Genomic DNA, 22474 nt, shown 5'->3' on the forward strand with positions numbered 1-22474 from the left:
TAAATAACCGGTTCTTTAAGAAGGCTTGACATAAAATAGGGAGTACGTATAGCTATCGCATGCCTTTGTAGACAAAATAAAGAAAAAACTTTCACTCACAAAGTATTGGTAGAATTTCGATAACCGTGGCTTCCCATGATTATTAAATACCAAGATGGCCTTAATCATTGTGTTGATTAACTAAAACTTAACTAATGCTTATTATACTTTCATTTATTTAAGTGATAAATCTATTGTAATCCAATCGAGAACGAAAAATATCGATTCTGTTTAGACAGTGACGTTAACAATTACGTTCGAAAATTGAAACAAAACACGCGTCAATGTCATTGTTATTGAACAGATAATATAAACTGGCGCGTTCCAGTGCTTAAAAGTTCACATTTGTTGCTAATTTAGTTGTTTTTTTTTGCATAAAATGTATGTTATGTAGAATAATGTAATGGCGTAGGATCAACAAGTCATATACTAGTAAATCCATCTAATCGCTGCTTTCCTTTTTCTTGTTTTACCATTTTCTAGCCTTTTAATCGCGGTTTCACTCGTTTCCCGTGGAAACGACCGTCCACACCCGGCCCATGTTACTCGGGAAAGATGTAGCTTCCCATCAATGAAATTTCCAATCCCTGCAGTAGTTTCAAAGCTTTCAACGTATATAAGAACAAAAAAATATCTCGTCTATATTTTAGTGTAGATGAATTCATTGTGTACTATACCTAATAGTAGGAACCGTATAGTAGCTTGTCAAACTAAACTCAGGCAACACTTAAATCTCGCGAACGCGTTGTGCTGTCTGCTGTAACCGCGAGTGTCACAATAAAAAAAATCGCAAAAACTGAATGATTATTGTGTGAAATAAACATTTATTGTTAATTTTAAAGTTCTGTACAGTGTTAAATGTTTGATGGAAGCCTATTTGCGAGCCGCTGATGCTTTAATAAGGAGATACAGGTCAGTGTAACAAAAGATGAACATGTTATATTTTGTTGTCTTTATTTGGATGTTCGTAGGTTTCTCGCGGTGTCGTATGGCCTATTATGATTCTAGACGTCTTTGAGAGTCATCTTGAGTCTGTAAGTGAGCTCGAAACTGAGCTGCGTGTGAAAAATAACGGGGTTACGAATATACGGCGTCTTGTAGAGTCGGGAGGAAATTTGGAAAGCGTGCGAGAAACGGTCGGCTTATACAGAGACCGACATAAAACTAATTGTTGATATTTCGTTACCGCTATCAATTTGAAAGCTAGTAGAAGGTTAGGACGCTGAAAATGTGCGCTTTCGTACAACTACAGGCTATATCAGTTGATATGAATGTACTGAAATATGTTACTGATTTCAGCCACATAATATATTTCGGATTTTCTGGCCTTGAATACCGCTATAATATAATTTTTGTAATGTCTTCTCTTTACTGTTTTACTAGTTATTAATTAACTAACTTCCAGCATTGAAAGAATATAAAATTTTTGGGAACCTTTATATTATTTTTATTTATGTACCTGGGTACCTAATAATTTTGAAACTATTGAAAAATTTATATATGAAATCCTATGTAAATATTGACCAAAAATTCTATGCAAGTAAGTACCCAGGTAGCTTGACCCTAACATTGTTGAATAAATACCGAGAATAAATACAGATTTATCATCGACATCATCTGCCTAGCATCTTCATCATCATCCTCCGAGCCTTTTTCCCAACTATGTTGGTGTCGGCTTCCAGACTAACCGGGTGCAGCTGAGTACCAGCGCTTTACAAGGAGCAACAGCCTATCTGACCTACTCAACCCAGTTACACGGGCAACTTAAGACTTGTTGTAAAATGTTCTGACTTATAGCTACAATAAAATTTTAATGGTTTTTCTACATAAACATAAACTTCACTATACACCACTATCATTAAGACTATTATCCAATGTAGCGACTCTAGTATTCATTAACAACAATAATTGTTATCAATTTTGATTACTGCAATAAATTGTAGAAACACGATTGTACCTATTTTATATAATGTACCTACTAGTTGCTCCCCATGGTTTCTCAAAAGAACTACTTTCTGCACCTGTACCTATAAAAAGTTGCATAGTAAACTACTTTTTGAGAAGAGAGGACATACTATGTCTTTACTCAGGCTGTAGATACCACATCAAATATAAACTGGTTCTATCGTTTTGTACTGTAGGCCAGAAACACAGCCAGAGTTAATTTTGCATTGAAAATATTGGGATGGATTTATTACAATTTTATCTCTGAACTTGTTATGTTTATTTTTTTTAGTTTTATAATGAACTACCTGTCTTCCTGAAGTTTCACCCTCATCTTGTGGGGAGTACTGCCATACCCAAACAAAATATATGACATAGTGAAGCTCCTAACACGTAATTAATAAATCAAATTGTTTCAATACTTTCTGAGCCTTTAGGATACAAACTCTACTCTTTATTATATAAGTATCATTAATTAAGACTTGTGCCAACTTAATAATGACATATCCAGACAGCAGACAAGCAAAATTGCAGAAAGCATGAAGCACATAAGTACTAATCTATTTATAGATTTCATTACAAAGAAAAATCTTTGTATGACCATCAATGTCTTATATCGTCCTCTAATACAAAAGAGCTGTATTAAATTGTATTTATTTATAAATGTTGTATTGTCTCTCTTCAAAACATTTCATTCACATTGTAGTAAACATATTGTACACTGTATGTCATCAATATTGACTCAGTATCAATCAATATGATTGATTGAGTTTGATTGATAGTAATTACGGTGAAGTTGTGGTGGCCTGTAAAGAACCAACCTCTCAAGTATGAGTGGGTTTAATTCCAGGTCAGGCAAGCACAAATGCAACTTTTTTAAGTTGGTATATAGGTAATTTCTAAGTATATCTTAGACACCAATGACTATGTTTCGGATGGCACATTAAACTGTTGGTTCCGGCTGTCATTGAACAGCTTTGGCAGGCTTTACGGGTAGTCAAAAGCCAGTAAATCTGACGCCAGTCTTGCGAAGGGGATTGTTTGAGTAACTGGGTTGAGGAGGTCAGATAGGCTAGGCAGTCGCTTCTTGTAAAACACTGTTACTCAGCTGCACCCGGTTAGACTGGAAGCCGACCCCAACATAGTTGGGTAAAGGCTAGGCAGATGAGAGTAGTGAAAATGTTGTACACTGTATTGCATTAATATTGACTCAGTACTTTCAATCAATATGATTAATTGATTTTGATTGATGGTAATTACGGTGGTAATGGTTTGGTATTTAGAATGTTGGAGTTAAGGTTTGATTCCAACTGGAGTTGGAAAGCTGAGAGATTGTTTGTTCAATGCAAATGCTCCAATTTGAATCATTCTTTCAGTGTTAGCCCATTTTTTAGTTAGATGGAGGATGGCAATAGCTTTCAGAAGGTGCGGGTGAAACCGCAGGCAGTTTATTTATAGGTTTTTATTATTATACCTAAGTTAACATCAGATAAGACACGTGATCTTATAATTCACGCTAATAATGCACCTCAAAGTTTTATTTTACGTCTTTGTTTTACTTACGTGTAAGTTCATGTTATAATGATGATGATGATGTCCTCCTAGCCGATTATTGGCTACGGCGGCTGTTCCCATGTGTAGTGTATGCAGGTACATGTGCATCATTGTATAGGTTATGTCATTATTATGACGCCTCGTGCGCATACGTCACTCGGTTATAAATACCGGATCGAGCGGTGGGGAGTCAGTCGTTGTCAGACTGTCGACCTGTGTGGTGGTGCGTTGGCGAGTCGATTAACATAATAAAATGAGCGTACAATACATTGGCGACGAGGATAAAACCGTGAGTGTTTGGACCAACAGTTACCTATTATCTAATTTTTATAATTTTGAACTACCTATTAGTTCTGTGATCCAGAAAAATATTTGATATACAAGGTTATACTAAATAATTTGTCCTATTCATGCCTATACCAAATTAATGTATGCTAAATAAGCTTTGACAACAAGTAACCTCTGACCGATGTTAATATTCAATCATATTAAAAAGAGCAAAAGGAAAGAAGGAAGGGAAGAGAGTAGAATGACAAAGTATACATAACTTTTATGTTCATGTATGTATCACCCGAATTGCAAACAAATTTTAACCTTTTTACGTAATTCTTTGTTTAATTTTACCTTGTTACAATTCTAATGGAAGTAGCAATATTTATTGCAGGTGTTAATATTTATCAAATGAGTAATTTATAATACAAAATCATTACTTGGTGATCAGTTTACTCATTCTTAAACCTGCATCAAAGCTTATTCAATAATAGGCATTTATTGGAAGCAATATAAAGTTGCTGGTTGTTGAATTGTCGTCAAGACGATTTTAGCAGTGGTGGGATTTCCTAGAGGATATAATACAATAACCTATTTGCCTTATAATCAATTGTGTTTAATAATTGTTGTGCTTGCATGCCAACAAGGCGGAATGTACACGGATCTTATTATGTTGTTTACAATCCTATTTTGTAAGTGCCTGCATTCTAAGCAAATAAAGACCTATTCTATTCCAAAAATCTGCTGGTCATTAAATTGACAGCTTGACGGTTAGCAGTAGTGTATATCTACTGGTCATTAGATTGACAGCTTGGCAGTTGGCAGTAGCGTGTATCTACTGGTCATTAGATTGACAGCTTGGCAGTTGGCAGTAGTGTGTATCTACTGGTCATTAAATTGACAGCCTGATTGTTGGCAGTAGTCTATATCTACTGGTCATTGAATTGACAGCTTGATGGTTGGCAGTAGTGTGTATCTACTGGTCATTAAATTGACAGCCTGATTGTTGGCAGTAGTCTATATCTACTGGGCATTGAATTGACAGCTTGATGGTTGGCAGTAGTGTATATCTACTGGTCATTAAATTGACAGCTTGGCAGTTGGCAGTAGTCTATATCTACTGGTCATTAAATTGACAGCTTGACAGTTGGCAGTAGTGTGTATCTACTGGTCATTAAATTGACAGCCTGATTGTTGGCAGTAGTCTATATCTACTGGTCATTGAATTGACAGCTTGATGGTTGGCAGTAGTGTGTATCTACTGGTCATTAAATTGACAGCCTGATTGTTGGCAGTAGTCTATATCTACTGGGCATTGAATTGACAGCTTGATGGTTGGCAGTAGTGTATATCTACTGGTCATTAAATTGACAGCTTGGCAGTTGGCAGTAGTCTATATCTACTGGTCATTAAATTGACAGCTTGACAGTTGGCAGTAGTCTATATCTACTGGTCATTAAATTGACAGCTTGACAGTTAACGGTAGTGAACGTCTACTGGTCATTCAATTGACTGTACACGCATAAATTATCTGGCGATAGTTGTCAACTACTGCAACAACTAAATAGTAAATCTTGATAATTTTTATATTTTCTGTGCCCGGTGATTTGGATCATAAAAAGCTTCCAAACTTAACTTCTCAGAGTCTAGTCAACAACTTATACCTGCTATATTGTTCTGGTACTTAACTAACTTAATTCAAGTGCTTGCAATATAGAGGATATTACAAGAACAAACTGGTGGGTTATATACTCAACGGTTCTACAAATGACAAACATGTGCTAGGCATCTAGTTAAACAAACAGCACATTGAGGGACCGTAGTAGGTTGGCCATGTATGTTGAAGAACTCGCCCAGGTATACTGGTATGTATTCACCTATGCACAACATCCAAGTCCATCAACACCTCTAGTGGGTTGCCTACCCATAATAGTGTTAATTATAACAGTTGCTCAGTCACCCTAGGTATAATTTCAATACTTTTACTTTATTTTGCTGTATTAAAGAGGTTGTTATACAACAGAGATATTCCAGAAGATACAGAACAGTAGAACAGCATACAAGCAGCAATACTAGCTGGAAAATGTGGATCAAAATTTTGGTATTCAATAGATAGAATCTTTGGTAAACATGCTAGCTCACAATTGTAATTTCAGTACTTTAGGTTGATATAAAACTCTTAGATCAAAAGAATATGGAACTAAGCATTGGAGCAATCTGTGATTTATTTGACAATGCTACTTTATCTACCCAACTGCCTCGTTGGTCTAGCTGTCGCAAGCGCGGCTGCTGAGCACGAGGTCTCGGGTTCGATTCCCGGGTCGGGCCTGGAAGTTGGTGATTGATACACCCGTGCATCGGAAAGCACGTAAATGTCGGTCCTGCGCCTGATCTCTTTCCGGTCGTGTCGGATTGCCGTCCCATCGGGTTATGAGAGTGAAGGAACAGTGAGTGCACCTGTGTCTGCGCAAATGCTTGTGCACTATAATATGTCCTGCGCAGTTGGCTAATCCTCTTACGTGAGTACAGCCGCCGTAGCCGATAATCGGCTAGGAGGACATCATCATCATTTACCCAACTGGGCCTTCTCATCTGTGACAAAAAAATCTTTTAAGGATGATACCTGGAAGGAGTTCCAATGTAGATACTTACTCTGGGAACTGTCTAATGATGATTAGCTCATGGATGATTGTTGCAATCAAGTTCTCAAAAGTTGATGATTGCGTGTGCTTTTAAAACCTTCAAGACTCAGGCTTGAATGAATTTTAATTGGTATCTTAGCCTCTTTTTTATTGATTTACATTGGTGTTTACAAATAGTTTAACAAAGTGGCCCTCATTATAATATTGTTATTTGCAAATTATGTTTTACAGTATTGCAGTACCAATAAGCAGTATAAGTACATTGAGAGTTGTGGAAGAATATGCTTCCATAGGAGCGAATAACGTAACCATATATGAACATATATGAAATAGAATCCATTTATTGATCTCAAGTTAATAAATCATCACATTAATATATTCTTGAAGTGCACACCTACTTGTAATATAAAGTTGTGTAATTTCCTCAAGCCATCCCATAAGATAAGATCCATATGGGTGATGGGATGGATATCTATTAACAAAATAATGTCTTGTGTCCATAGCGTTAGGGTTAATAATAATTGATCTTAGAACACCAATCTTAGGTTACCGTAAGACAATTGGACTCGCATGAGAGGTAAAGAACTTTATCACTATTTACATTTATCGACATTTATTACTCTTTTGTGCTAATTAAACTACACAGTTGCGTCGACATTTGGTTAATAATAACTAAAATATTATTAAGTTCCTAAGTCCTACTGCAAAATATAATCTGAGTAAGTGTTCCTTAAAGTATAGGAAGTAAAATTGCCCTTAGTCACCAAATCGTTTAAAAATTTACTGGGGTGCTGTCCCTATAAAAGATAATAATATTTTTATATTCTGGTTGTCTAACTAAAACAACGTAGATAAAGTCAGCTGCAATAAAGGGTAAGCGCTTTTGAACGAAAACTATAAACATACTTATGCAGCCAACTATACTTACATAAAAAAAAATATATATATTACGTTACCTATACGCGGTCATGAAATTGGAAAAGCGTAAAATATTAAAAATGGAAGCAGCACAAAGCTGATCATCAAATTGATGAGGTCAAGTATGACATGAGAGCAGCATAGCTGCTCATGAAATTGAGATATAGAATTAGAATCCCACATTTATCTATGTGTAGACAAATGTTTTAGAAAGTTTAGCGGTTGTTTTGCAAAAGGAAAATTGCATCGACTAGAAAACTGTTTGTGAGCTGCTGTCACCTTGTTGAAAGGAAGAAGAGCATGAGTTGAGGGTCAGGGACTCTTCTATTTTATGGTGATGCAGAATGTCACAGCTTCAAAATATATAGTGCAAAGTTAGTGACACCTGTTAAAGTGCGTTCGTTACATAATATGGTTCTAATTAGTTAAAATCTAATAATATAATTAGTTAAATATGTAACCATGACACTAAAAAGCTTACCATCAAAGCATAATAATTCTTTGACTACTTTAATTTTTGAAAACCACATTAATAAAAGCAAACAAACATTACAGAACGCAATGTCCGGTGATAATAGTGTTCTTGGATGCCTAACCGAAATATAAGTATTCCTATCGCACTATTATATCATCATCATCATCATCATCATCTCAGCCATAGGACGTCCACTGCTGAACATAGGCCTCCCCCTTTGATACCTTATAAAGACGACCTTATAAAGGTCACCGGAAGACGCTGGATGCAGGTCGCTTCCAACTATTATATGCAGTAAGGTATTCATATGTTGGGTGTTGAATGCTAAGAAGCTTACAGTTTCTTGACTAGATATTGGACATACATTGATGTAGGGTATTTAAAGCCTATATCAGAATTTCAGCGAGTGTACTAGCAGAAACGTGCAAAGTACTAGCGCTGATCAATAGGGTTGAAGACCAGATTGTTTGTTACATTGCTGAGATAATGATAGGCTTTGATATTCCACTCTCAAATTAAAAACTACATATTACCAAAATTAGTTGAGTTAGCATTCTCTTGCTTACAAGGCACACAAAGTACTTAACTCGTACATAGAACTACAATTTAAACCATTAAATTGGTGACAAAATATGTGGTCGCCATTAAATTGGAGACAAAGTATGTGGTCACCATTAAATGGGTGACAAAGTATGGAGTCACCATTAAATTGGAGACAAAGTATGTGGTCACCATTAAATGGGTGACAAAGTATAGAGTCACCATTAAATTGGAGACAAAGTATGTGGTCGCCATTAAATGGGTGACAAAGTATATGGTCATCATCAAATTGGAAACAGTCCATCTAGGTCACCATTCAATTGGGACGATCTTATGTGATTACTTTCCTCGTACGGCTCGTACGGTTTTGAATGAGTGAAAAGCATTGATGAGGTACCCTAATGCCGATCTTTTACCTTGGAACAATGCATTCTGTATCAGTTTTAAGTGAAGTCGAACCAAGCAAGATGAGTGCTCATTATCTGAAGGCACAGCAATATTTCAGACTTGCTTGATTTCACATGGACTGATTGGCGGGATGTCTGCCAAATGGACGGATCATCTCTAGTGTAGATATAATACAGGGCCGGAACAGCGGCTACAAAACCTGAAGTTAAACTTGCCGGCCTGATATCACTGCTACGAATTTGTCTTGTTGAGCCTGAAGCAGATGCTGGTATGTTACCGTCTGCAAAGGGACGGATTTTTATTTATGTTTATTTCACAAGGGAAGGGATGTAGTGTCCTGCAGTATCACCGATATCTGTCGTCTCCTTAAATGGAAAGGGAAATGAAATGGAAACGGAACAAAGTAAATCAGTTTGATGGCAGTGTGATCGGTGGACTGATCTGATAGCGTGGTTTTGTTGTGCTGCAGGTGTTTGATAGATCTTTAAGAAATTACCAAAATATTTATGAGTTTGATTGTTGGACTTTTTGAAACAAGGTTAAAATCAAAACAACAAGGGAGAGATGTAGTGTATGCAGGTACATGTGCATCATTGTATAGGTTATGTCATTATTATGACGCCTCGTGCGCATACGTCACTCGGTTATAAATACCGGATCGAGCGGTGGGGAGTCAGTCGTTGTCAGACTGTCGACCTGTGTGGTGGTGCGTTGGCGAGTCGATTAACATAATAAAATGAGCGTACAATACACCATGTAAGGAGATTAGCCAACTGCGCAGGACATATTATAGTGCACGAGCATTTGCGCAGACACAGGTGCACTCACTATTCCTTAACTCTCATAGCCCGATGGGACGGTAATCCGACACGACCGGAGAGAGATCAAGCGCAGGACCGACATTTACGTGCTCTCCGATGCACGGGTGTATCAATCACCAGCTTCCAGGCTCCGGGCTGCTTTGTGAAAGTCTTCTAAAACCCACAAAGCTATTTCGGCCCGACTCGGGAATCGAACCCGAGACCTCGTGCTCAGCAGCCGCACTTGCGACAGCTAGACCAACGAGGCAGTTATAATATTGCATTAAGACCAAAATCTGGATGAAGTAACAGAAATATGTTCCTATTCGATTAGTGTAGGTATTCTTACTCGAAGTCTTCTTTTTCTTGAATTTATGCAAATAAGCGTGGATTGCTCTAAATCATATTCTACATTTTTTTGTGATGACAACTGCCAACAGTTTTTCTACCTCTTCAACGAGCTCCGTTACAGTCCTATGGTACTGAGGTGAACATTAGCAAAGGTCAGTTACGACCCGCTTGGCATGCCAATGAACCAGTTTTAGGTCGATCTGAGGTTTACCACGCAATCATCTGTTTCTGAACGTTTAAGGACGTGGACATAACAACCAAGGGCCTAGGCAGATGAAAACTTCGTAATTTTTTTGATGACCCAGTAGGCTTTCGTAGCTAGTGTGTAAAAATATTGCTTAGACTCGGCTTTCCCTCTATCTGTCGTACAGATTGAAATATCCGGTTTTTATGCCTATTGAAACGAATAGATACTTGTTTTCTAGCAACTTTATACTAGAAAGTCAGTATTAAGTTTTATTTACTTAGCTATCTTTTTATGAGATGACTGACAAGAATTTTATACTTCGCCAATCATAACCGTATATCGTAGACAATTTTACGGCGCGTTAAGATTCTCCATCATAGGACCTTATGAGGAGGATTACCTTTTGCAAACCTACACTTCGTTTTTTCATCTACGTAAAATAAAAAGGAACCATCTAATTTCCAGAGATATTTATTCTATCCGAGAGTCGAAACACACTAAGATGGACAGCTAATTTCTTCGTCATTCGCTTTAATAAGGACAAGAGACCACCCGAGTTGACACCGGTATCAGCTGTCATAATGCTCAGAAAATATCAAATGTACAATAACCCTACACCAGTGGGTAAACATCCTAAGGCCCAAGTTCACCCACAATATAAACGTCCGTTTTCTTAAAAGTACTGTTTACTATAACAGAAGTTTTAAGAAAAACGGCCGTTTATGTGGTCGGTGAACCTGGGCCTTCGTAATAGTAGTTGTTTCCGATGGGCTTCCTCGCCCCTGCTCGGTCTCAGTCCAAATGGGGTGTCAAATGATCGACTTCACAGGATGGAATGATGCGAAAATAAATTTATGTCTGACGTATTCATGGATAAACCCTGAAGAAATTTACATATACCAGCATCCATGGTCTTATATGCCACAAAAGCCACCTGCGCAATGTTATAGATAGATGTACCTTCTGTCCAGGGTTTCCCTTCTGACTATCGACAGTATTTGTAGCACACTGCATAGCAAATCAAGAAAATATAATAAAATTTTGCACGATCACATTTTTCAGTCGCTGTAACAGTGCGGAAGTCCCGAAGAGAGCAATTTAAGACGCATTGAGTTATTTTGAAAATACTGTGCAATATTACATTTCATAGCAGCCCACACAAATGCTTTATGTGCGCGACTGTCCGCTGTCCAGTTGCATCGAGCTCTTTTGCAAAAGAGTACACAATTTCGCATCATTGAAGATTGCGCGTGAATTTGTAAGAATTCACGAAAATTTTCGTGTTTCTGCAACTGATCTGTTTTTTGAGACGTTCACTTGTTAGTCCTTTAGATGATTTACTGTTTCAATTACCATCACCAGACAGAAATTCTTTCATTTTTGTTGAGTTAATTTGTGGCTTGATGGGTGCCAGGATAGGTATGAGCTATTATCGGGAAACTAAGGAACACTGAGAGTGGCCCGACAATCTCTTGGCCGGTTTTTATCAGCAGACGCTGGTTAAGACCATTTGGGCGACTACTTAGAACTCTTCAAAATAGTTATCATCACCTGAGTCCAAGCCGACCCCAACATAGTTTGGGAAAAGGCTCGGAGGATGCACCTGAATCCAAGTCCAGAAAGATCATTTTTAAGTCTCCACTTCACCCTGCAGTAGAATGAGGCCATTTGAAGAATTTCCACACCAAAAATAAGGTAGAATTTATCAAGAACTTAATATACAGTAAACTCTTATCGATCAAGTAATGACTATGGTACTTTGCATATAGGCAAGTACAATATTAAGTAAACATGTGCCGTTTCTATTCGATTATTTACTATTGTATGACGAATCGATATTCACTCGTACATATATTACTTTGTAGTAATTAGTAATAATATCTGCTTATCTATACGTCAATGTAAAACAAAATATACATGTTTACTATTAAAACTACTTTTATCGTTTAAAGTCATCATCATCATCTCCCGAGCCTTTTTCCCAACTATGGACTTTTTTTGGGGTCGGCTTCCAGTCTCACCGGACGCAGCTAAGTACCAGTGTTTTACAAGAAGCGACTGCCTATCTGACCTCCTCAACCTTGTCACTTTTTACAAAGTATAGATGTTTCGACGACCTCGATGGCGCAATGGTCACCATGCCGGACTGCCGAACCTGAGGTCCCGGGTTCGATTCCCGGCTCGGTCGACATTTGTGTGATGAGCATGCTTGTTAGCCGTGGTCTGGGCGTTACAATATGTACTTATAAATATATATATATGTAGCTACATGTAGTTTATCAGTTGTGTTAGCACCCATAACACAAGTTAATTAATAACTTACCATGGGGCTAACCGACCGTGTGTGAAAAGGTGTCCCGACATTATTTATTTATTTATTTATCTTACGAAAGCGGGTAAACCTTACATGTGTGTGTGAATATACATGCACATTGTCGTTGTGAGACTCGGCGACTCGGCCACTACTGAGCGCTCCTATGCTTACGCATACAAAGACAATGTGCATGTACATTTACACACACATGTTAGGGTCACCCGCTTTCGTGAAATACAAGATTTATACCCAGTTAGAAGTCTGACATTTAACATCCTTGGCAGTCGTTACGGGTAGTCAGAAGCCAGCATATCTGACATTAGTCTTACCAAGGGATATTGAGTTGCCTGGGCAACTGGGTTGAGAAGGTCAGATAGGCAGTCGCTCCTTGTAAAACACTGGTACTCAGCTGCATCTTGTTAGACTGGAAGTCGACCCCAACATAGTTTTGAAAAGGCTCGGGAGGTGATAACCCAGCTAGGAGTCCAGTCTGCCACGGTGTCCTGGGCACCACGCCATCGTTTTACCACTGGAAGATTACTGTAGATCTATTTCCACTTATAATAATATTTGTTTGGTTGAAATGCACAGCAGCAGGAACAATATAAATCATGTGCCACTGCGCACGTCATTAGCCACAAATTACTTCGCTAATGTCTTGCAGTGATATTAGTATTTATTAGGTAAAGTTCTAATTAGGGTTACCATATCTCAGGATTTTTGGATTCCGCTCAGGGTTGCGGCCGGATTTGGAAAATTCAGGATCTCTGATATTTTTATATAAATAGGTCATATTTAAAGATCTTTAAAGGCCAGTCGTGGCTACTTTTTCTCCATACCCGGGAAGTAGTTTCCTTTGCGTGCGGGTGAAACCGCTGGCAGAAGCTAGCATACAAATAAAAACAATACATTAGTAACCTCTTAAACGTCTGTCAATTTATACTGATTCGTGTCAATTGATTGTAGAAGGCGCGGCATTGTTTAGTTTGTTTGTTTGTTTACGAGTTTGTATGAAGATCATCATCATCTTCCGAGCCTTTTCCCAATCATGTTGGGGTCGGCTTCCAGTCTAACCGGATTCAGCTGAGTACCAGTGCTTTACAAGAAGCGACTGCCTATCTGACCTCCTCAACCCAGTTACCCGGGCAACCCGATACCCCTGGCTAGACTGGTGTCAGACTTACTGGCTCAGTTTGTTTGTTTGTTTACGAGTTTGTATGAAGATCATGGAGGTTAATTTGGTAGTTTGTAAGATTAACTTACCAAGGAGGTTGATAACTCCTTTGATACCGACTGCTGGAAGACGTCACCTAAGTCTTTTCATCCACAGCCATTGCTTACTCAGCTGCATCCAGTTAGACTGGAAGTCGACGTCAACATACTTGGGAAAAGGCTCGGGAGATGATGAGCCAAAGAACGTCCACTGCTGGACTGCTGCCGCCCCCAAGTTAGAGAGATTTGCCCATAATATACGCACTGGGCATGCGTGTTGATGAGCGCAGTGTAGGATATGTTTAACTTGGGAGATGCTGCTGCCTATCTCCTCTAAATTCAATATCCCACTTGGTGCTGCGTGGTGGTTATGCCGTCACCAGCCAGAGCTTCATTTGTTTTTCAGCAGAGAGCACTACGGGGAGGTGAGGTAGGCAATTGGGTCAGCTGTCTTTTGCAAGCCTTAATTAGGGATTGAGCAATCTTTTGAACAAAAGTAGACCACCCAGTCTTACCAAAGGGTATCAGGTTGCCCAGGTAACTGGGTTAACTTAGTTAGATAGGCGGTCTCTCCATGTGGCACCCTGGTACTCTGCTGCATCCAGTTAGACTGGAAGCCGACCCCAACATACTTGGGAAAAGACTAGGCAGATGATGATGCAATATTATGAGTGTAGAGTGGTTGGACACAGTCAATAAATAATAGCACAAACAGACACGCTGACCTGCTGACTTCTATATTATTATTATTACAAGATTGCTCTAATTTTTATGCCTTGATAGATGGAGTTGTAACACGCGATCCGTCTGATGTCTGATAGATATTCGATGAATGTGAAATAGGGAAAAAGTATGTATTTTGATTGATTAGCAAGCGATTCTTTTATTGGTGGTTTTCATCGCTAATACGAAGTTTTTAATTTTACAAGCTTATTTCCTCCACGCCTGGAGAAAAATACTAACTACACCCGGATAAAAACTAGCTTATATCCTTTCTTAAGCTCTTGCTAGGACTAAACCACAGTACCGACCATCAGTATTTCACAAAGATTTTTTAAATTCCTATTTTTGCCTTATTCAAATTCAACAAATTAACAAAGACAGACCATTTAAAACACACAAAAATACTAAAAACGATACAATTAACTACGAAAACTATCTCAAATCAAGCAGGTGGCGCGAAGTCTAGTCAGTAAAACCCGCCGGTGATTTGGATCCACGCGTCGAGTCACGTGCGCGCGCGCATAAATAGACCAGTTACAACACGACGACAACTTACTGGTATTTTTGGCGTCTTTATATTATGAACCGCGCTGGAAGATAGTGGATTGCAGTCTCTTTATGATGGAGTTCGAGTGTTTCAGAGTTTTGTAATGATGAGGTTTTATTTTTGGGGATCTTGTCTTTGGTATTTTTACTAACTCAAATTTTGTCGTTGGTGTTCTAGTTTCCACTGCTGAACATAGGCCTTCCCCTTAGATCTCCTCAGATACCTTTTGGAGGCGACCTGCATCCATCGTCTTCCGGCAACCTTTATAAGGTCGTCTGTCCACCTTGTTGGTGGACGTCCTACGCTGCGCTTGCTAGTGGCCATCGGCCATCTGCTCTTTCTTCATAACGATATAAATCAATCATTTAGTGTTTATTATAAATAACTAATTTATAATCGTCCTTATCCTCTTTCTCAAGATCTAATGACCATATTAACAAACGATTTATTCAGCACACGGCATAAACTATCCTTGATCATATACTTGGCATTCGAAGCGCATACGACATGTCATACTTTGACAATTATTCATTTGTTTAAAAAATGTCTGAGACACAGTCTAAGATCATTGACTGTTCTAGCTAAAAATAGGGGATCTATTTTTAGTTGTACCTTTATAGATTTTGCTCTGAGAGCTATTGCGAAGTAGGTACTTAGTATGATAGAGGGTTTTTGATATACCATTCTGAAAGAATTTTCAGAACATAGAATATCCTGCACTTGTCGAAATAACTGCAGAAGAAATGACGACTTCGTTGAAGCAATGGTCACCATGCCGGACTGAGAAACTGATGGTCCCGGGTTCGATTCCCGGTACGGTCAACATTTGTATGATCAAGCATGAGCATGCTGGTTGGCAGTGGTCTGGGTGTTATAATATGTATTTAATGTAAGAATGAAAAACTTCTTACAGGAAGTTCTACTTTCGGATAGGTAGAGGAAGAGCAAAGAAAAGATGGATGGATGGATTGTCAGGCAGACAGGTTTTTCACTCTACAAATAAAGGTTAAAACATGTGTCATATAAAATGTTTTACTATGTAAACATTGATACACAAAAAGTTACTTTCGGTGACATAATGTACGGTCCTATCGTTAAACGAGATCTTTTGCAGACAACCTTTGAATGATTTATTAGAAGAGAAATTGTACTGTATATTGTGGTGAACTAGTTATTTAATACTAGCTGTTTCCTGCAGTATCACCCGTGTTTTTACTACTTCACGTGTATAAAAAGTAACTAATTATCTTCGGAGACTCATCTATTTCCTAACCCTCGTGCATCGGAGAGCACGTAAATGTCGGTCCTGCGCCTGATCTCTCTCCGGTGGTGTCGGATTGCCGTCCCATCGGGCTATGAGAGTGATGGAATAGAGAGTGCACCTGTGTCCAAGCAAATGCTTGTCCACTATAATATGTCCTGCGCAGCTGGCTGATATAGTAGTCAGTTGGTTCCACCATTTCTTTTACCCAGCAAGAACACATAGGAAGTGGTGAAGGGTGATCGTTTTGTGAGCTGTCTTTTGTAAATATTGACGTTCAAAAAGCGCTGTTTTGCAGCCAAGTTTGAATGATTACTCATGTTACCTACTTATAATTATGTTGTACATAAATATAGATATGATGATCTACATTTTATTACTTACATTCATTATTACTTTTAATATTGGAGAACTAATTATAGTCAGCAATATGTTGAAACTGGCTGGCACGTGTATCTAATAAATATGTCTTATGTGTGTTCGTAAATCTATGTATAATTATGTACTTGTATGACTAATCAATCAATACTGATAGACATGCCTTGTTAACAGTTTTAAGTTCGATTCCTGGATCAAGCATGGATTTTTTCTACATAAACTGTTTTTTGGTAGCCCGTGAAAAATAATGCCTGCAGTGTATTTTACATGTACATGCAACATTGTAATAAAATTGTGTGCTGATTTCAACGTGAAATTGCCTTAAAAATGTTAAGAAAATTTTCATTTTTTGTTCATGTAAGTACAGAGGCGAACATGACATGACAACATGGAGATGTATATTTAGTATTGATAGATTCACTACCGTTTCATAGACCGGCAATGGGTGACTAATAACAACTACATATGATATAAGCCCAAAAAATGGCCACTGTAGAGCCTTGACATCAAAAACTTCACAAAAGTAACAAAATCCATGATATTTTGAAAAATGATTTTCATAATCAAGAAACACACCAAAAACCGATTTTTAACTTCACAAAAGCAACACATATTTCCTCACATATGAAAATATCACTCAACTAATTTATTTCATTTTTGGCTTCACTTAAATCCCTCCACTGCCGATCTATCTACTATTTTATATCTATAGAGTCGACACTGTCCTAACGACGGTTTAATAACGATGTTCGTAGCGATACGAAATGACATAACATATTGTTATCAGTTAAATGATGAACTTAATTTGAGTGTTAAGTACATCTTGTTATCTTAATTAGTCTGACATGTCTGTTACAGTATAAAACCTTGGCTGAAATTCTTGATTCGTCATTCTGGTCACAGGCATAAGATATCCTCAGGACATATTATAGTGCACAAGCATTTGTTCAGACACGGGTGCACTCACTATTTCTTCACTCTCATAGCCCGTTGGGACGAAAAATACAAAGGAAATAACTAGGTACGTGTTTCTAAAGGTGCGACTTCTACCAAGGTGTATGGGGTCGCTTAAATAACTGGGTTGAGGACGACAGATAAGCAGTCGCTTCATGTGGCACACTGGTACTCAGCTCCATCGGTTTAGACTGGAAGCCGACCCCAACATAGTTGAGAAAAAGCTAGGCAGGAGATGATAATGTGACCCGAGAAAGCAGAACTGATTAAGAATGCTGAGTTTTCTAATACATAGACCAAGACCAAGTAAACCATGAATGGATTATATTATCTGAAACACCATATAGTCCATACTAAAAGATGATACTTGTGAGATGACGGCAGACAGAGAAGTATGGAACAAGAAGACATGCTTCGGCGACCCCAAGTGTATTGTAATAAGGGCAACAGTATGTTGATGATCTTCATAATTGAGAGAGGCTTAAAATTACAAATAAAGCCAGCTACATCTTTGGGAAACAATGTTATGATCTGTTTTATATAAACATCCTCATGAATCGATTGATGTGCCTTTTGTGAACAAGATTGTAAGGAAGATATGATTCATTCGTACGGTACAAATGTGAATTCAGGAAATCGTCCAAAAATACCGTATATAATCTTTAGCAAAATGATGATGACCTCTTAGCTAGCCGATTATCGGCTACGGCGGCTGTTCTTGTGTTAGGAGATTAGCCATTTGCGCAGACACAGGTGCACTCACTATTCCTTCACTCTCATTGCGCGATGGGACGGAAAATATAGGTATTCCGTAGGAGTATTGGCCTGTATGTATATATATACCTATCTTTCGACCTTCCTCTATTTTACTGCTATCCAACTGGATGAATTTTTCAAATTGGACCATTAGTTCCTGAGATTAACGTGCACGAGCTAACTTCAATTTTACGTAATTCTACAGACAACGAATACAGACACATTATTCCGATTCATACAGACAGTATTGCACTAGAAAATCGTATCTAAAATATTCCCCACGTTACTAGGCGCGCATAGATGTTGAAAGTTAAATATATTCGCAATACGCGATACATTGAGGCGTAGGTGTGTCATTTTTATATCTGTAGGTCAGTAGGCCAGCAATGTACGTCATACATTGTACAATACGCGTAATGAATGCTAATCTTTTTGGGAGTTCACGTTGGTATATTTGCCACCTGCGGTTTTGTCCGCGTGTTTAGAGGAATACATCCCGCACACGGATGAAAAGTAGCCTATATGTTTTTCTAATATATAAGCTATATTACTCCTAAGTTTCATCAAAATCCAGTCAATAGATTTTGCTTAAAAGAACTTTCGCGTATATAATATTTGTAGGAAGTACGATAACGCAAAAGGGCAAATTAGAGCAATTTTTTTACTCACACATAAAAAAACATGATCGCATTTTGGTGGATATTTAGGACAGTTACACACAGAGAGAGATAGGAATTGATCACGTGTGTGTATATGTGTGTGTGTGTCAAATGAAAGAATCGTGCGTAGATTAGGTCAACGTTTATAGTTTTACGTCACACGCGTCAGAGGCTATATATATAAATATATATATGTTTGTGTGTGTGAAATGGTTTCATTGAGAAAATTGGAGTTATCTAACGAATTGTGGTCGAAATACTTCTATACTTATATAATAAAGATGGAACATTTTTTGTTCGTTTGTACCCTGAAGGCTCCGAAAATACTGAATCGATTTGAAAATGTTTTCACTGTTGAGAAGCTAGATACGATTCCCGAGTAACATAGGCTATATTTTGTCTAGGTTCGGGAAGAAGTTCTACCGGGACACAGGTGGAACCGCGGGGAACCAGCTAATATATTAAATCTAGCTTTTGTCCACGTGTGTCTTAATACTGCTTCGTGTACCCGGATAAATAGAGGCCTATAACCGAGGTATATGTAGTAAAATTGCTATAAAGACACAAAATGGTTACTGTCATCATCCTCCGAGCCTTTCCCCCAACTATGTTGGGGTCGGCTTCCAGTCGAACCGGATGTAGCTGAGTACCAGTGCTTTACAAGGAGCGACTGCCCTGACCTCCTCAACCCAGTTACCCGGGCAATCCAATACCCCTTGCTTAGATTGATGTCAGACTTACTGGTGTCTGACTACCCGTAACGGCTGCCAAGGATGTTCAATGACAGCCGGGACCTACAGTTTAAGAGGACGAATTGGAATTTTTGGCGCCAAGGATCTCAATTTTTCTCAGTAAATACAAAACGGATCAAAATACAACTTGGTTACCTGAAAGTTCATGATATAAACCTTATTTTGTTAGACGTAGAAACATGATTAGGTAACTTTTATAACAGAGAAAAATATATCAAACATACCTCTTTTTAAAAAGAGATTCACATTTATGGACAAACGGGACCGATTTAAGCCTCTTAACTTTTTTAGTAGTTGAGTATATACATACTCTTTAAAATTGTAGAAGGAATTTTTATCAAATTATCATTTCTAAATAATAAAATTACAAAACCATTTTGTCGCTTACGACTTTTAGTTATAAGCTAGCGCGCGTATTGTTATCCTCGCCCCGCTCAGACGCTCCGACCCCTTTTGGCGCCTTAGATGCGCGTGCCGGTTATGGAATTATTGTTGACCAATTCGTCGCCTTAACGTGCCATCCGAAACACAGTCGTAGTCACAGCCTATAACCGAGATATATGTAGTAAAATAGCAATATATGGTTAAAAACAGCGTTAAATGAATACCCGTTTGCTTTTAACCTAAAGGTAAACCGCTGACATTTACCTTTTTAATGCACGTAAATAGAAACGTTAATTTAGCCGATATTTTATCTTATTTTAAGACATAAAGCACGGTTCAATCTGTATAGTTGCCACGCGAGAGTTCAATTTATATTTCTACCAAATTGGTAGTTTTTTACAGCAGTTTACTCGATAAGTTTGAAATGTCTGAATTGAATGGAGTCTCACTGGTAAAAAAACTGGTCAAGTGCCAAGCGGGCTCGTGCAGGAAGGGTTTGTTTGTGAAAACTGTTCATGAGATACTGCCTGGTAACAGACTGACGGGCAGACGTGACAGTCTTTCAAAGTCAGTCAATTTTTTTTTCTTTCTAATAGTTCTATAAAGCTCTTTCAAAATGTCAAACTAGTTGCACGGTTCCAAAGAGTTGGTCTCATGGACAAGAACCGGCTAGAAACTCCGTGGACACTCTTTTTAAAAGAAAATAAAATTAATGAAGTACAATAGTTTTCTATGTATTCTTGAGAACCCTATATAATGCAAATTGAGCTAAAAATGTATTAATAAATTATACGAATGTAGTACTAGAGTCCCGTTTTGACCCCAAAAAAGGGGTTCTCTCAGTTTTTATCCTTGAACCTAAATCATTTATCATTCACAAATATAGTACATGCCCATAACAGGTCATCACATCATCCTTAGGTACATATCGATATGGCTGATGGCTGTATCGAACCCGCGGCCTCGCGGTCACGGACCAATCAATGCCGCTAGTTGTTATTCAGTAAGCCATCACAATTACAACATGTTACGTGTCTGTGGACATGTACAGAGGGTTTTATATACGTGGTTATTAGCGCGGTTTTAGTCTCGTCGCGTGGGAACTGTTGCCTGTACCGGGATAAAATATAGCCTATGTTACTAGGAGATATTGTAGCTTTCTAATGGTGAAAGTTTTTTTTTAAATCGGTCCAGAAGTTTTTGAGTTTATCCCTTGCAGCAAACAAAGTTTTTCTCTTCATAATATTAGTAGGTACCATAGACTAGCTGATTCCTATTGATTTAGTCGCGTTCAGCGGGTACGTCTTCTTGTTCCTTGATAAAATATGGCCTAATAGCTTCCGCCAGGGATTTCCATTGCGTCCCGAAGGAACTACTTCCCGCATATGGATAAAAGTTGAGTCTATGTTTTTCTCATATACTAGTTACAAGTACCCTTTGGTTTTAGTCGCGACTCGGGGTAGCTTCTCTTACCCATTTAAAGAAGATAGCCTACTCGCACTTACGGTGTCTTTCTAAGTTCTACCGTTCTATTGAATAAAAAAATACAGAAGAATATTCAAAATTGGTTAACAGATCCGGATAATATCTACAACGTCACAAACTCACAATTTTTCCGTACTTCACACACCCGGTCAAATATAGCTTATATAATTGGCTATAGACTCTATAGTGCTCTTCGATAAATGGGCTATTTAACACTGAAATATTTTTCAAATTGGTCTTACAAACTCATCTCTATTATTTTAGTATAGACTAGCTTCTGCCAGCGGTTTCACCCGCATCCCGTGGGAACTACTTCCCGTACCGGGATAAAAAGTAGCCTATAGCCTTCCTCGATAAATGGGCTATCTAACACTGAAAGAAATTTTCAAATCGGACCAGTAGTTCCTGAGATTAGCGCGTTCAAACAAACAAACAAACTCTTCAGCTTTATAATATTAGTATAGATGAGAGCTCACGATATTATGACTCGGTCCTCGGATCCTAATTGTAGTAACAATAGGTTATGATAATTTGACTCAATAACGATAATAGTTGATATGGTAACCATAATGGGGAATAATGACTTAATTAGTTACATAATTATGATCGTATGATACACAATGAAATTAAATTAGGCTCGGTACAGACCGAAACTCGTGATTTTACCTTTTATTAATGATAATTTTGATATCTATACTAATAGGTATAATAAAGAAGATTTTATTTTGTTTGTTTCTACCCAAAAGGCTCCAAAACTACTGAAACGATTTGAAAAATGATTTCACTGTTGCGAAGCTACACTCTTCTCGAGTAACATTGGTTAAAATTTATCCCGGTACGGGCAGAAGTTAGAGGCGAGTAAAACCGCGGGAGAACGGCTAGTTTCATTAACTTTGTTGACGTATTTTTTTTTATTTAGTA

General features: G+C 38.0%; 2 protein-coding genes across 4 annotated transcripts in view; one reads left to right on the forward strand and one right to left on the reverse strand.

Annotated features, from left to right (window-relative positions):
* Window positions 1-22474, reverse strand: part of LOC124643188 (AP-3 complex subunit sigma-2) — a 36315-nt gene that overhangs the window by 11389 nt on the left and 2452 nt on the right. The window contains exon 1 of one of the 3 annotated variants that reach the window (XM_047182067.1): window positions 100-301. The exons of 1 other annotated variant lie outside the window; for it this stretch is intronic. In XM_047182067.1, coding sequence (XP_047038023.1) covers window positions 100-168 — 69 coding nt within the window. In that variant the 5' untranslated portion in view covers window positions 169-301. Of the gene's footprint in view, window positions 1-99; window positions 303-22474 lie in introns of those variants that run through there. One more of the 3 variants, XM_047182066.1, reaches the window with a different exon arrangement.
* Window positions 750-22474, forward strand: part of LOC124643187 (zinc transporter foi) — a 54330-nt gene continuing 32605 nt past the window's right edge. The window contains exon 1 of the mRNA XM_047182062.1: window positions 750-951. The gene's annotated coding sequence lies outside the window, so the exon portion shown is untranslated. The remainder of the gene's footprint in view (window positions 952-22474) is intronic.

The sequence above is a fragment of the Helicoverpa zea genome, chromosome 27 (genome assembly GCF_022581195.2).
Source record: "Helicoverpa zea isolate HzStark_Cry1AcR chromosome 27, ilHelZeax1.1, whole genome shotgun sequence".
In the NCBI taxonomy this organism is placed as follows: Eukaryota; Metazoa; Arthropoda; class Insecta; order Lepidoptera; family Noctuidae; genus Helicoverpa; species Helicoverpa zea.